Source organism: Nothobranchius furzeri, chromosome 3 (genome assembly GCF_043380555.1).
Source record: "Nothobranchius furzeri strain GRZ-AD chromosome 3, NfurGRZ-RIMD1, whole genome shotgun sequence".
Classification (NCBI taxonomy): Eukaryota; Metazoa; Chordata; class Actinopteri; order Cyprinodontiformes; family Nothobranchiidae; genus Nothobranchius; species Nothobranchius furzeri.
In genome coordinates this window covers 48,296,355-48,311,251 of record NC_091743.1, presented here as the reverse complement: position 1 = coordinate 48,311,251, position 14,897 = coordinate 48,296,355, and the positions used below count along the sequence as shown (strand labels likewise).

Genomic DNA, 14,897 nt, shown 5'->3' with positions numbered 1-14,897 from the left:
CAACAGTGTTAATATTACATTTCATTTTTAAATTGAGGAACCCCTTTAAAACAAGATGTTTTATCTGAATGAGCCATTCCATTTCTCTTAAGCTTGTTGAACCTGCAAGAAAGTGTAAGAACTCAACAACTAATCTAACCTCATAATGTTCAGCATCTGCATCCTTGTAATAAACTGTTTATTTTTCAAAACTCATACATTTCATTCTAGCTTTAAATGCTCTCCAGTCATTTAACACTCAGACAACTCCAACTCTGAAGATCCCCCACAGGATTTATGCCTGCAGGTTACCTCAAACGTCTGATAAACATCTTACACTGAACAAAAATATGAACGCAACACTTTTGTTTTTGCTCTCATTTTTCATGAGCTGATCTCAAACATCTAAATAATTGCCTATATTTTCTATCAAACTGCATTCAGAACATTCCTTTGAATTAATCATCTCTAAGACCAGAAGTCTTTTCCCAGACTAATATTTCCTCTGAATTGTTGAATAACGATTCCAGTAATCTCCTTCTGCAACACAACTTTAAGCCTGATTCATGCTGCTGTGTCTGCGTCAGTGCAGAGACACGCAACGCCATTATCCGTCCTTGCGGGCCTGCTGGAGAGCACCGCAAGGACGTACAGAGTCGAGTTCCCTTTTCTGAAGCCTGATTCATGCTTCTCCGTCAGCTCCAAAAGGGAGAGACACGCACGGACGGAGATGTTTTACTCTCGTACTTCTCCGTCTCCTGGGGAGTGTTGCAAAGCAATTCCCCGGCAGGACAACAGAGGACGTAGCGCTGTTCTGTGGTATCCTGTCATGTATCCGGTCCAAGATAGTGTGTTTATATTGTGGTTTTTTTTTGTTTGTTTTTTTGTATATAAGAGACTTTTTAACACTGACAAATTTGTCTCTCATTCTCCTCCACCTCTTCATGTGCTCGCCACCTCTAAACCCACATTTCCTGTCATTTCCGTCCACAAATAAAATGCTTTCTGCGCATCTTTTCACTCCTCCAGTCACGGGGGAACTAAACGTTCATGTTTTTAGAGTTTTGTCGCGAGGTATTCTTCAAGCTGGTCCGTGTCTGCTGCTAGTTATCCTCGGCTTTCCTGTTTTTGAGGGCGCAATGGCGGCAGTGTAAACGACAGCGGTGCCCTGACCAATCACAAGCTTGCGTTGTCCGTCTCGAAGGACGGATGTTTGGAAAAGAGAGCTCGACTCGGTCCGTCCTTGCGTAGCTCTCCAGCAGGCCCGCAAGGACGGATAATGGCGTTGCATGTCTCCGCAACAAGCCCCCACAATGCGGCTCAAAAATTTAGCCCAACCCGGAAGTACCAAAAATTGCAGTTCCACTCTCATCCGCTGGGGGCTGGTGTCAGAAGCGAGCAAATCCTCATTGACTCCCATGTTAAAAATACCATTTTCACAGCAGAAATAAACATGTTTACAGCCTGGTTCCAAAACATGCTTTTTGGTTTAAATGATCTAGTTTACACTCATGACAACTCTGAGGGGGGTGAATTTTTTCTCACTCTTCTGTTTAAGTGTATTAAAAGCCTAAAATTCTGTATAATTAATGAGCATCCGACCCACGTGACCACAGAGCTAACTCCATGGAAAGGCCTCAGTAGAGCCTCGGTCTGGCTTGGAAACAGTTCCGGGATTTTGAGTCTCTGTGTTTGTGTATTCTTTTTTGGATATTATTTGTGCAATTGTTGGACAAAATGACTTGCTGTGGCATAAATTGCACTAATAGAGCGTCCAAGGAGTCTCCACTTCATTTTTTTCGGTAGGTAAAATTATATTTATGTATTTTAGGTCACTGCCAAGCTGAGCTTAGATTTTAACATGTACTGTTTAACCATGAAATTTAAATGTAATAGGGTAAAACCCAGTGCATTTAACATAATGCTGCACTTTAGAAAATGGGTTGAAATATAACATGTTGGTGGAGCTGGGTTCCGACTATCGGCTTGTGGAGCTCTCGGGAGACCTCTGTTTTCCACCCGTTTCTCCCCTCTCCGCAGCTCGGTGCATCTCTGTCTGATCGCGGCTTCTGTCTGCTGCGTGGGCTGCCGGCTTGTGGAGCTCTGGGATGGAAACCTTTCCACCCGGTTCTTCCCAGCGGTCAGCCCGGCGTATCTCTGACTCAGAAGCTCTGGTGTTGTGCACAGTTAACTCCGGTTGTAGCTAGGTTGCTACCGCCGTTAGCTTAGCTCCCACCTCCGCGCTAGCTTTGGGTTAGCTTCAGGTTAGCTTGTAGCTAGTTCGACCGGGTGTTGTGAGTTGATCCCAGCCTTACAGCCACACCCTCAGCTCCACCTCTCTTCCCTTTTGTGGAATTGACTGGGCTTGACGGAACCTGTGACACGATCAAAATGGCGGTGGTGGCCCTCCCATTTTGGCACAAAAACGTGTTATTGGAGCCTATGGAAATGAATTGTCCAGTATATATGTCGATGCTCCGCACTGAAGCAGACGCAGAAGCATGAATCAGGCTTAAACATCCGATCGCCGAGACGGAGAACGCAAGCTTGTGGTTGGTCAGGTCAATGCTGTCGTCTACACCGCCGCCATTGCGCCCTCAAAAACACAAAGAGAGCAGAGAATAACTAGCGGCAGACACGGAGAAGCTTGAAGAATACCTTGCGAAAAACTCTAAAAATATGAACGTTTAATTCCCCCGTGACTGGATGAGTGAAAAGATGCGCAGCAAGCGTTTTATTTGTGGATGGAAATGACAGGAAATGTGGGTTTGGAGGTGGCGAGCCCATGAGGAGGTGGAGGAGAATGAGAGACAAATTTGTCTGTGTTGAAAAGTCTCTTATATACAAAAAAAACCCACAATAAACACATTATCTTGGACCAGATACATGACAGGATACCACAAAACAGCGCTACGCCCTCTGTTGTCCTGGTGGGGAATAGCTTTGCAACACTCCCCAGGAGACGGAGACGTATGAGGGCAAAACGTCTCTGTCCGTGTGTGCGTGTCTCTCCCTGTTGGAGTTGAGGGAGAAGCATGAATCAGGCTTCAGTCTCAAACTGTGCATTAGCACAAGTCACCAGCAGGGGGCACTCGGATACTCTGAGATGTTTCAGACTCCCAAAGCTGCACTAAAAGCACAGAATCAAAGAAAACTGATATGTATAATGGCCGTTATGGGTGGCTGAGCTTAATTACTAATAGTTAACTTCTTGTGTGTGTGTGTGTGTGTGTGTGTGTGTGTGTGTGTGTGTGTGTGTGTGTGTGTGTGTGTGTGTGTGTGTGTGTGTGTGTGTGTGTGTGTGTGTGTTTTATGGAGAGAAAAAGGGGCTTTCACTCATTCAACAATAATTAAGCCATTATGAAATAAAAAAAATTACCCAGTCATTATTACCGTAAATCCTCTAATATTAGTCTGTATTTAATTAACTGCCGGGTATTATATTTTGGCCGGTGTCGGAGTCGGCGGAGGTGAATAATGGCTGGTTTTTTATTGTGGCCGGGTGGAATGTGGTAAGAAGCAAGTACGGGGGGCGGTTGTGTCATTCGTCTCACTTTTGATTTGCCAGTGACAGACCGCGAGGGTAACTTTAACCGTGCGGAGACGAAGAGGAGGCAAAAATTTGATATCAAGTTCAAAGAGAACGTGCTGATTATGCTGCAGAACACTCTGGGGAGCAGTAGCAGGGGTTGTATGAACTAGTCACTAGTCGACTTCACTGCTCTATAGTGACTTTTTATGCCTGTCATCGACTAGTGGCTGTCACATGATAATGACCGGCAAGATGCAGTCCTCAGAAAAGACAGCAGCCTGCTGTCAGCAGGTGACAAGCTCCTGCGCGTCGGGAGGCAACGCGCTGTGCCAGAGCGTCTGTACTGACACCCGCCGTAAAAAGGACATTTAACCAAATTGTGACGTTTACCCTCTTACAATTTAACCTTCCCCTCACCCCCATCCTAACCTTAATCAGCTTGCGCATGCAAAGCTCTGATTGTTGACGCGCTCCAGACATCTGCGTCCTGAGCACGGCCACAGTAACGTTATCAAATCAGGTGTCGCCACCTCAAAAACTAATTTAACACGCGATTGTTCATGTCGGCTCATTTCCTTTTATGTTTTCTGTCTTTTATTCTTTTATTTATGCCTGATGCTTTTCGCTGCTGTGGAGCGGGGCGCATCACCTGTTTTGTCCTCGGTGACGCACCGATCACTGATGTGGCCGGCGAGCACTCCGCTGTTTCTGCGGTCGGTAGATCTTTTAGAACTGCAATTCAAAGGTAACTCATAAGGTGAATATATATGAACCCAGGTAGCAGTTTTTCTTTAGGATTGAGAGGAGATGCAGGAAGATAATAAACAGACAGGACAGAAAAATTGTCAAATAAAAACAAGTTAGTTTTTGTTCCTGGTGGTTGCAACAAACAGACACCATTGAAGGTAATCAGAAGTGAGGAACAGAAAATGAAATAATTATTTTAATGTTTAGAGCAGCAGGAACTCTGACCCCGGCTTTCCACAGGAGCCGTCAGCAGCACGTTACTGCAGCAGCACATCATAGCTGCTGATAGGAACCGCTGTGGTCAACAGAACCTTTTCCACTGGAGCCGTCAGCAGCGCGAGTCGGCCGCGCCTCAGGAGCAGCATGTCGCCGCCTTCACGCCCCGGTTCTATTTTCTACACGCGACGCCTCTGAAACGGGTCAAGTTTGCTATTTTTGGGGAAGGAAAGACAGGAAATCGGACGCAGAAATGGAGAGAAGCTCCCGAGATTTTCAGAATCAAGAACGTACTGCCTTCCGGTTGCTTTACTTCAAAAAAGGTTACTAACTGTGCGGCCCCGTGAGAAGTTATCACCTAGCTAGCGGTCTCCTTTGTTTTTCAGGTCCGTATTGGCGATTATAAAACGGACAGAACATAAACCACAAACCATGTTGTAGTTTTCTCCTGCTTGTTGTTGTGTTTACTGACGAAGTCACTCGTGTGACTTCGTGCTCGGTCGGTGACAGCTGCTCCCCTGCTGCTTCGCGTCTCGTGGGAAGGGCCAAGCAGCAGTTTACGCGAGCAAGCCGTGCTGCTGCAGTAACTTGCTGCAGACGGCTCCCGTGGAAACCCGGGGTGAGAGGCTGCAGGCGCATCAGTGGGTTTGCGGCCGCTGAGCAGGGGGAGGGGGGAGAGGGCTGAAGCAGAAACTACCATTGTTAAAAGAAATGTGTTTAACTTTGAAAATGTGGGCGCAATTTTAATTGTCAAAAACTCCAGCGAACCATTAGTTCATTTTGCTCAAATAGAAATTGAGGCCTGCCTCTAATTCTGGTCCTCCTTCCAATAAAGCCCAGGAGCTTGATGAGCTTGAGTCAAATACAGGCCCGGGCCTGTGTTAGAGGATTTACGGTAGCTGAGCATGTCCCTGTACCAACAGAAGAAAACTGTGTATGCCTACATGCGTGTGTGTGTGTGTGTGTGTGTGTGTGTGTTGTGTGTGTGTGTGTGTGTGTGTGTGTGGATCAAAGTTTTTTTTAGTATTAGACACTGATAGGTCATTGAGACCAACCCTAAAATAGATATAGATTTGACACACACGCACGCACACACACACACACACACACACACACACACACTTGCGGCTCTGAAAGGCTCTGAGAAGAACAGTTTCGGAGGAAGCCGCCGGCCTGACGCCAAGTCTAGCAAGCAGGTGAGGTTGAATGAGTGTGTGTGTGTGTGTGTGTGTGTGTGTGTGTGTGTGTGTGTGTGTGTGTGTGTGTGTGTGTGTGTGTGTGTGTGTGTGTGTGTGTGAGACAGAACATCAGTGAGCCAGGAAGCGGTCATGGGAAAGTTTTAGTTGAGGGAGGTGAGAAAACTGGGACACACTTTGTTTAGTCAGACTGAGTTTTTGGTTGGTTCTACACATGATGACAGTCAGATCTCCAACTGTCAGAAACTTTTGTTTTCTCATCTGTTGTCTGTCCCTCAAACAGTGACAATCAGGTATAAACTGATATATAAAAAATCAGAAATTAAAAAAATTGTTTTAAGTTGTGCTAAACTTTTTTTATTAAAGTATTAACTTAATTTCTAAATAACTGCCATAAAATAATTTTACATCATTATGAAAATGATATAAATTTTATATAAGTATTTTGTAAAAGTTCCATTTTCACACAGCAACGTCTGTGACTCATATGCAACATGCTGCCCACGTGCAATGTTACTGTCTGAATCTCAGATAGCAAAGTACTGTTTGTTGTCATTTGGTGGGAAATTATCACACCTGTTGATGTTTCCTCTTGTAACACCTCCTACCACTTACGTTGTTTTTTTTAGGTCAGACCCTGAAATAGTTCAACTTGATATGTTTCTTCGCATGCCTTTGCAAGTCAAGCAAGGAGGCAGAACTTAGGGTAAAAATTAGTTACATCTTTGATTTGGTTGAACGAGTAACCTTAGAGTCAAATCAACCAATGCATGTAAGACAAGACCAGAATCAGTACCTGACCAACACGTTTTTTGTGTGATAGAGCCAGTGCATAATAATGGAAAACACCATAACTCCTGACAGAGCAAGCCAACATGTACTGTGTGTGTACTCCTCCTGGTGGACATGTGGATTAAAGAACCATTTCATCAAAAGTGTACATAACATCCAGATTCATATCTTAAAGGTGTTGAACACTTGTTAAATCAATACATTTGCAGTGGTCTCTGTTAGGACTGAATGCCTTGCAAGTCATACTCAGGGGAATAAAACCCAGAAGCGCATAGATCAGCACAGACAAGTCTGCTGCAGTAGAAAGTGGCAGGAGACGACATGATTTGGAGTCTTATTTCCTGATATTTGCACATCTCGCCTCTAATTGGAATACAGCAACGCTACTCTATAGGGATGGGTACCTTTGACATTTGAATCGATCCGGTACTAATTCCCGGTACCTAGGAATCGATACCGGTACTTAACGGTACCAATTTTCGATACTTTTGAGTGTTTATTATTTTAATTCTCTTTTGTAATTAAATATATATTTTTCTCAATATATAACAATAATTGATAAATATCATGATAAATAACATTCAACTGTTTGTATTTTAACATCATCATTGTAGTTTTATAAGCTGATAATTAAACAGAAGCAAACATCTTTACTGTGAACTAAATTTACTGTGTATCTTCATTCCTTTTGCCGTCTTTTTTCATTTGATTTTTCCCACTGGGAAGTTAGAATTTCTGAGGAGAAAGCGAATGCACCATTAGCTGATAACAACGGTGGCAATGGAAGCTAACATATCAAGCCAACGTTATCTTAAACAGTTTATTTAGCTGCTGGAGCAGATTAAAACGATGATGCCTCACACTTTGATCGTTGTCACTGGTTTCCTCTTCACCCAATCACCCGTCGCATTTAGTAAAGTGAAGCCAAACTTTAGAGCGCGTTCATGTTCTTCTAGTCGGAAATTCGGGGTTCCGAGGAGAAAGCGAACGCACCATTAGCGAAACAGAAGCTAACATATCAAGCTAACGTTATCTTAAACATTTTATTTACCTACCAGAGCAGATTAAGATGAGGACGTCTCACTTAGATCGTTGTCGCTGGTTTCATCATCACCCATCACATTTAGTGAAGTGGACCCAAGATTCAGCGTGCATTCTTTCTACCATGCTGCTCTGTTTACAACTGGCTCGCAGCGACCGACAACATAACGCTCTTGCGCATGCGCAGCTGTCTAGGCAAGTTCTCCTTATGAAGGACGGGTACCAAAACGAGGCACCGTTTGAAATGACGTGAATCTGTGCTCGGTCGGTACTATGGAATTCGGTCGGTACCTTAAAAAGTACCGAATTCGGTACCCATCCCTACTACTCTACCACTGACTCTGTTTGCTTCGCAACATGAATGATGTATCTCCACAGAAAACACAAGCCTGGAGCTTCTGCCGTGAGGTTGAGTTGCTAATGCTAATAGTTAGCCTCTGCTAGCCAAGACGTTCTCTGCTGTTTCCTGGACGATAAACCAACAACAGCCTTCCCTGTCATGACTCAAGATGGGTGAGTCCAAGCGACAGCTTGAAGTAGATCTGTCAGGCTTTTGAAATCCTAGAGTTTCACCGTCTATCAATCAGAAGCTAATGCAGGAAACAGGTGTGGGAGACTATTTTTTATGTTGAGCCTGCAGGACAAACTCAAAGTGATTAATTATAATCAGAAATAATCATCAGTGTTCCACACCTTTAAAGATTTACATTGTTGTTTTTCAGACAAGATAATTTAGCTGCAATCGTTTTTAATATACAGCTTGCTTTGTAGATTTCCCTCTGACTATACAATGTTGGAATTCTGCACACACACACACCAGTAATCCATTGATGGATGCTAAGGAAAAGGAATGATGCTTTACTTGACAATACTTCCACAAGCACCCCACTGAACAATTAAAGAGTTGACATTCTCGCATTCTTAATTATAACACGAGTAATAACTTTCTGTAAAAGGTTGACACTGTTTTTGAGTTTATTTCTTAGAGAGGATCTTCATGTAAATGGCACAAATGTTGTAAAGGTTTTGTTTTACAGTATCTAAAACACCTCAAGCAAAAAGTATCTTAAAACATCTTATTCATCCAATATTTCATGATATTGCCATAGTCTGCAGTAACATTTTCCACAACAAATTCATCCTCAGTTTGTTCCTACAAAGTTCCGAGGTCTAGTCTTCATCTCCACCCTCCTGAAGGAATAACGTTCTCCAGTTCGTCCATCTGTCAGAATGTACCACGTCCCCCAGTAGATCCCGTTGGTCACGCCGGTGTAACGTCCATGGTAGTATCGGCCATTCAGGTTTGCTGCAAGGCAAGCATCAAACCACCAGCCTGCACCGTAGTACTGACCGCAGTTTCCAGACACATACTGGTCATGATCTCTGTCTGTGGTACTAAAAGATCTGCCATCGTGGTTGTATTGTCTGCTGTAGCTCAATGCATTGCCAGCATCACCGGTGTACTCGTGGGCTGTCAGGCGATACCTGGGAGAGAGAACACGGCACATTACTGGTCTTTGCCTAAAGGATGATTGTACGCAGTCCCTTTCCTATAAATAGGAATCTGTTGATTACTTTCATTAGACCCTCTTCTTTCGCCTTACCCTGTCTCTTCTAGACATCTGCAACAAGTACCTACAAAGATCTTTCCACATAAACCTGCAAGAGCATCGTGCCCAAGGTGATGCCCACGCATAGATACAATTTTGATTGTGATGTAGCCAGAAGTTTAGGCCACGCTAACTGATGCTACATTTTTATGGGATTCTAGCTTTAGCACAATAGTAGCATGGCCATTCTTGCTGCACCAGTGTACAGAGACCCCTTCTTACAGACATGCTGCTCAATACTCCATCCAGGGTTCCGATATGACATCTCCGCTATGATAAACCAACACAGTCACATCGTGGAAGTTTTGGGCATACTTAAAACCATGATACCATCATGCACCACTGTCTAAGACCCTCTGAAGTCCATCCACATAGCATGGTCTTCATTCTGTTAAAAGGGATCTTTCATTCAGCCTCTTGTATGAAATGGACATGCCATATGTCCTGCTTATGCCTGGTCCAGTCCTGTAATACCCACAAAACTTAAGTAAGCCAATCTGATTCAAATGTATCAACTGCAGCACGCTTAACCTTTGTGCCTCAGAGGCCACTTTGAAGTTGTTGTAGGTAGCCTGACGCTTCTGTTGGTACCAGTCCTCTAGCTCAATACGGAGTTGGTGTTGGCCAGCAGAGGTGAGGGCATGCAATGCAGCATTCCCAAGCCAGTGCTCTCCCTGTGGATTGCCAAAGCCTTCCCGGTATTCCTGCCATGTCCTGTTGAAGTCCACCAAGCCGTCCTGCCGATTCTGGATCACAGTCCACCCTCCGCCTACTGTCTCCATGTCACATTTAGCCTGAGCCAAAACAAACACATGGGTCTGATAAAGCTTTGATTTTCCGCAAATAGCTTTCAAATCACTAAAGAATGAAGACTAAACCATGAGGGGTGAGACTAATCTATGAGTGAGCTCAATGTGAAATACCTCCAGCGCCGGCCCTTCCAGATCAGGTTGGATGGTGTAGATTCCATCCTCTGTGATTCCAAGCCTGTAAATCTCTGCACAGTCCTGAGGATGCAACCTCTCCATGGGTGCAACTGAAAGCCACACATGGCACATATTTTTTGTTCAGGTTATAGATAAATAACCGGAGATCATATGACATCACCTGTGGGAGGATGTTGTGTGATGCTCTTGAGGAAAAGCAGCAGATCTTTTTCCCCCTCTCTGCCCACTGCAGCACTCTCTGTCACCACGAAAAATATTCACTCATCAATGAGACAAAGAAAGGAATTTCAGATGAGGCCTTTCACAGAAAGGCTGCATTACTAAAGATTTAAAGGTTGTTTATATTCTCACAGTTTTTGCCAGTGAGGCTAAATTCCTGTCCCTTCATCTATGACCAACACTTTGCAGACTGCTGTTTATTAAGTGAGGGGGAGTGACTGCTGTGGCATTTCTGCATGTGCCTCCAGGATCCTTGTTTATTCTATGTTTCACACAAGAAGGGAGGTGGGTGCAAGTGTGCACTACTTCTCACCCAGGCGCTTAGCCATCACTCCGAGGGTTTGACTGTGACAGTGGAGGTCACACTCTGTCAGCACGGCTGCCATCAGTGCCAGGATGGCCCCCAGAGAGTTACTCTCCTGGCCCCCTTGACTCCGGGCAGATCCTGATTCCTGGAGAGAACGCATGCAGCGCTGCAGCAGAACCAGACGCTCTTTGACACCTTCAGTCTGTAAGATAGTGCCTACAGGTTAATAGAAGAGTCTTTGATACCACATCTGAAAGAAAAATATTGATAATATTAAAGGGCGACTAGGCAGTTTTGGCTTGCTTTTATTAGCCCTAGTGTCCGTTTGTTGAACCAAAAGCAAAACTTATCTCCTCGACGTGCGTTTTTTTGAAAACCTTAATCTAACAGCTCACATGTGGCCCAGCCATCGTTGGTGTCTACAGGGGTGATTCACCACTAAATTAAACAAATCAGCTGTGTTTGTGATCTAAAACATGCAAGGTAGTGCCCGGCTGGCACTGGCTACCATATTTTGTAACAACTTAAATGACGTATACCATGTGCACCTGGAAAAAAACAACTCACTCGAGCTTCATTCATTCACTCACGTGGGAATTAGAATGTCTTTGGGTGATTTCAGCCAGTTTTGCAAAGAGAATATGCGCATAAAGGGTGTTTTAAGTTCCTCTACAATTGATTCAATAGCCACTTTTATGCCAACCGGCGCAGCAATGTTTGTTTTGCTTAGCTGGGCGCTTTATACTATCATCAAAACTAACTCCCACCCTACAGCACAGTGCTGACAGATCAGTCTACTTTGCGCCCGAGGTGGAACGGTTTGAACTGGAATGGTACAAGATGGATTTTCCTGAGTTTGGAAAACTCTAAATCTCACAAGAATTCATCTCGCAGCGCAAGGTTATTTAAAATTATAAAAAATTGCAATAAATGCAAAGTATCTCTTTAACCCTGGGCTCCAGTTTAGTGGTTTTCACATGTTAGTTGTGAACAATTATAAAACAATCCTCTGTGCAGACAGACTTAAGCATAAGAACATAAGGAAGTCGAAACCGAAAAAACTGCACCCTCTACTGGCTGGTTCCAGTTTACGTTTTAAGTTCCACCCCCTCCATGTGGATGAATGAAATAAAAAATAAAAATCCACATTTTTTCCAATGAAGGACTTTTGTTGATTCTCATAGTTTGCTTTCTTTGCTGTTGCATGGTGAAGTATGATTTCTTTTCCCAAAGTGTTCATACATAATTCTTTATTTGATGCTTAATTAACATCATGATTGTGTGCAGGCTAAAAACAATGATTGACTGTCAAATCTAATAATAAAAAGTCTAAAGTTAAGAGGAATTTCTCTGGAAAACCTGTGATTTACAGCTAACTCCTGGCTTTCAATCAAAAAAGGAGATTTCTGCTCAGACTTTCAGTATTTGCATTAAAGAATCTACAATTTATTAAATATTTGTTTTTTGAATCTCAGAGGTCAGTCCACAAACTTGTTGCTCAGTTTTCTGCCACCCCAGTCTGTCTCTCACACTTACGTCACCCATTGTGATCATGTCCCTCACACCTGTTGCTGCATGAGCTCAGCATATGATGAGACGATGTTTAAAAAGCAGATCTAATTTTATCCCTGCTTTGATTGCTGACAGTTATAGCTCCACGTCTGTTCAGGGAATCGGTGTTTCTGGCCTGTGCCAGGATGTTACACAGGCAATCTCATTGGCACATGTGAAAAAAACAGTTATTATTCTTTGGCTTGTCTCATCATTGAGGAATACTCACAAAGCAGGTAAAACAATGTTTCTTTTTAGTATAATGATAACTGATAATCTGATTCTTGACCTCTTCTGTCCAACTTACTTGAACTTGAACTTGAACCTTGTTTCTTTGCTCAGCCGTCTGAGGAGCCTCTGAGATAGCTGCGAGTGAACCTCCCATCTTGCATGCAATTGTCCCTGTTTGACCCTCACAGGCCTCTGTACTCACTGCTGCTCTGGTTCCTGGAGAGACGGGTGCAGCCACTAATTTATCCCTGCAGGGTGGACGTGAGCAGGCTGGAGATGCATCTGAGGACAGCAGCGCTCCCACATACAAAGACAGCAAAGAAATCAAACGGAGATGACTAAAAGCAATCATTGGAAAATGTTTTGATTCAAAATTCCTTAATTGTTTGAAGCTGATTTTAAAATTTTTTATGAAGGTTTCTTGCAAAAAAAAGTTCCTCCTCAGATGAAAAGTTTTCCCATCTTGTCCTTCTCGTTTTGATCTTTGTGTTGTTGACCTTATCCTTCCAATTCCCTCTTTGCACTTGTTCCTTTTCCCTCTTCTCTTCAGTTCATCTCAATCCTCGTCCTCCTCTTGGTCCTGCTCGTTCTGTGTTAGTGAGGTTGCTTTGGCTCAGATTCCTAGATAAATGCAGCAGTCTTTGCTGTCTGACACGGACCAATGCACCCACCCACCCCCAACACACACACACACACACACACACACACACACACACACACACACACACACACACACACACACGCACGCACGCACGCACGCACGCACACACACACACACATATGCACACACACACACACACACACACACACATATATGCACACACACACACACACATATATGCACACACACACACACACACATGCACACACACACACACACACACACACACATATGCACACACACACACACACACATATGCACACACACACACTCTCTCTGTCTCTTCCACTCCCACACTCCCATGGCCAAAAATGCATGGTTACACATATATGAGGCACGCTGGGTTGAACTAAAAGGAGTATAAAGAAATATAATCTATAATTACAGATTTTATTGATCTTCCGTGTCAGAGATGACATTTTTAACACAATCCAGATGAAAACGAGGCACCTTCCTTCCTCATGTGGCTTTTGTGCAACAATGTTTATGTTTACAAACTGAATTCCAAGGCAGCCATAAAAACTCCACATTCAAAAGGTGCAAGAGGGCAGGAACTCTTCCACAAACACCAGACTCATCCCAGCCACTGATTCTGCAAAGACACACTCCCAGTAACCAGAAGGACAAACACGAGCAGGACACCTCCTGTTCGGATCACTGGGAAGAACTATGACCATTATGTAAAATCACAAGAACCCATGGAAAAGCACAGATTTCATAATTTATTACAAATGAAACACAAAAAATAAGTTCTGATTTTTTTTCCGGTTGACAGCAAATATAAACCAAAGCTGAAGCTAAACAGTCAAAACTCCAAAAACAACTGATTGCAATAATAAAACCATTTTCTTGTGTCCATTAATCTGATGTCCATTAAACCTGTTACTACATTTACTAAAACCTTTATATGTGCATCTTCTATGTTGGGGATTTTATGTCAACATTTTTCCATCCTTTGCTTCAGTTTAGAAAAGTTGTTTCATTTTCTGTTAAAACTGGGACCAAATTATAGAATAAACAGCATATAAAGACAAGGCAACAGAAAGCAATAATACACTGGTGTGCTGATAACAGAGTAACACTTCAATAAAATAGAGTTAAACCTGATATTTGTCACGATGGTCGACTGGGTACCGGAGTTGAACTTGGTAAGGATGTTTAATGTCTGGATAATTCGGTAGAGAACTCTGATCAGGGGTTTCAATGAAACGATGACTGAGTGAAGAGCCGGTGCGGCGTCTTCCATATATAGGCTTGGGTGTGACTGGGAGAATGCCGGGAGTTCCCGCGAGGAGCATGCTGGGAAATGTGGTCCAAGATGGAGGCCGGTTAGCTGGGAGAGGTCGGTCTGGGGGCTTGGGTTCTGACAGGACCCCCCCGGTCCAGGGACGGCTCCAGAAGTCCCAGGGCGACCTCGGCGGTCCCAGAAGTCAGAGACAAGGGCAGGGTCCAAGATGGAGCGGGCCGGCTCCCAGGAGCGTTCCTCAGGGCCGTAGTCCGCCCAATCGACCAGATACTGCCAGCCCCGTCCCCTGCGGCGAGCGTCCAGGATGCGCCGGACGGTGTAGATAGGCTCACCGTCGAGGAAGCGGGCAGGCGGAGGCGCCGGAGGCGGAAGGAGGGAGGATTCCACGTAGGGCTTGAGCCGGGAGATATGGAAGGTGGGATGGATGCGGAGACTCGCAGGCAGCCGCAGCCGGTACGTGACCGGGTTGATGACCCTTTGCACGGGGTAAGGCCCAAGGAACCGGGGAGCGAGCTTCCTGGACCCGGCACGGACACGGAGGTCTGCCGTGGACACCCTGACCTTATCCCCTGGAGCATATGAGGGACCAGGACAGTGTCGGCGGAGGTGTTGGTGAGAGTAA

General features: G+C 44.3%; 1 protein-coding gene across 1 annotated transcript; it reads right to left on the bottom strand.

Moving 5' to 3' along the window:
- Nucleotides 1-8,464: 8,464 nt before the first annotated feature.
- si:ch211-157b11.8 (fibroleukin) lies at nucleotides 8,465-12,918 on the bottom strand. Its single transcript, XM_015959783.3, has 6 exons — nucleotides 12,445-12,918; nucleotides 10,593-10,788; nucleotides 10,221-10,298; nucleotides 10,037-10,149; nucleotides 9,645-9,907; nucleotides 8,465-8,988 (listed from the first exon to the last, which is right to left on the bottom strand). Exons 1-6 carry the CDS (start codon nucleotides 12,718-12,720, stop codon nucleotides 8,646-8,648), a joined length of 1,269 nt encoding a protein of 422 aa, XP_015815269.1. The 5' UTR covers nucleotides 12,721-12,918; the 3' UTR covers nucleotides 8,465-8,645.
- Between the last annotated feature and the right edge of the window lie 1,979 nt (nucleotides 12,919-14,897).

Coding starts and splice junctions, on each gene's coding strand:
- si:ch211-157b11.8 (XM_015959783.3), bottom strand. CDS start 12,720: ATGATTGCTTTTAGTCATCTCCGTTTGATTTCTTTGCTGTCTTTGTAT. Junction 10,299..10,592: donor AGTGATGGCTAAGCGCCTGG/GTGAGAAGTAGT, acceptor TCGTGGTGACAG/AGAGTGCTGCAGTGGGCAGA. Junction 9,908..10,036: donor TGGAAGGGCCGGCGCTGGAG/GTATTTCACATT, acceptor GTTTTGGCTCAG/GCTAAATGTGACATGGAGAC.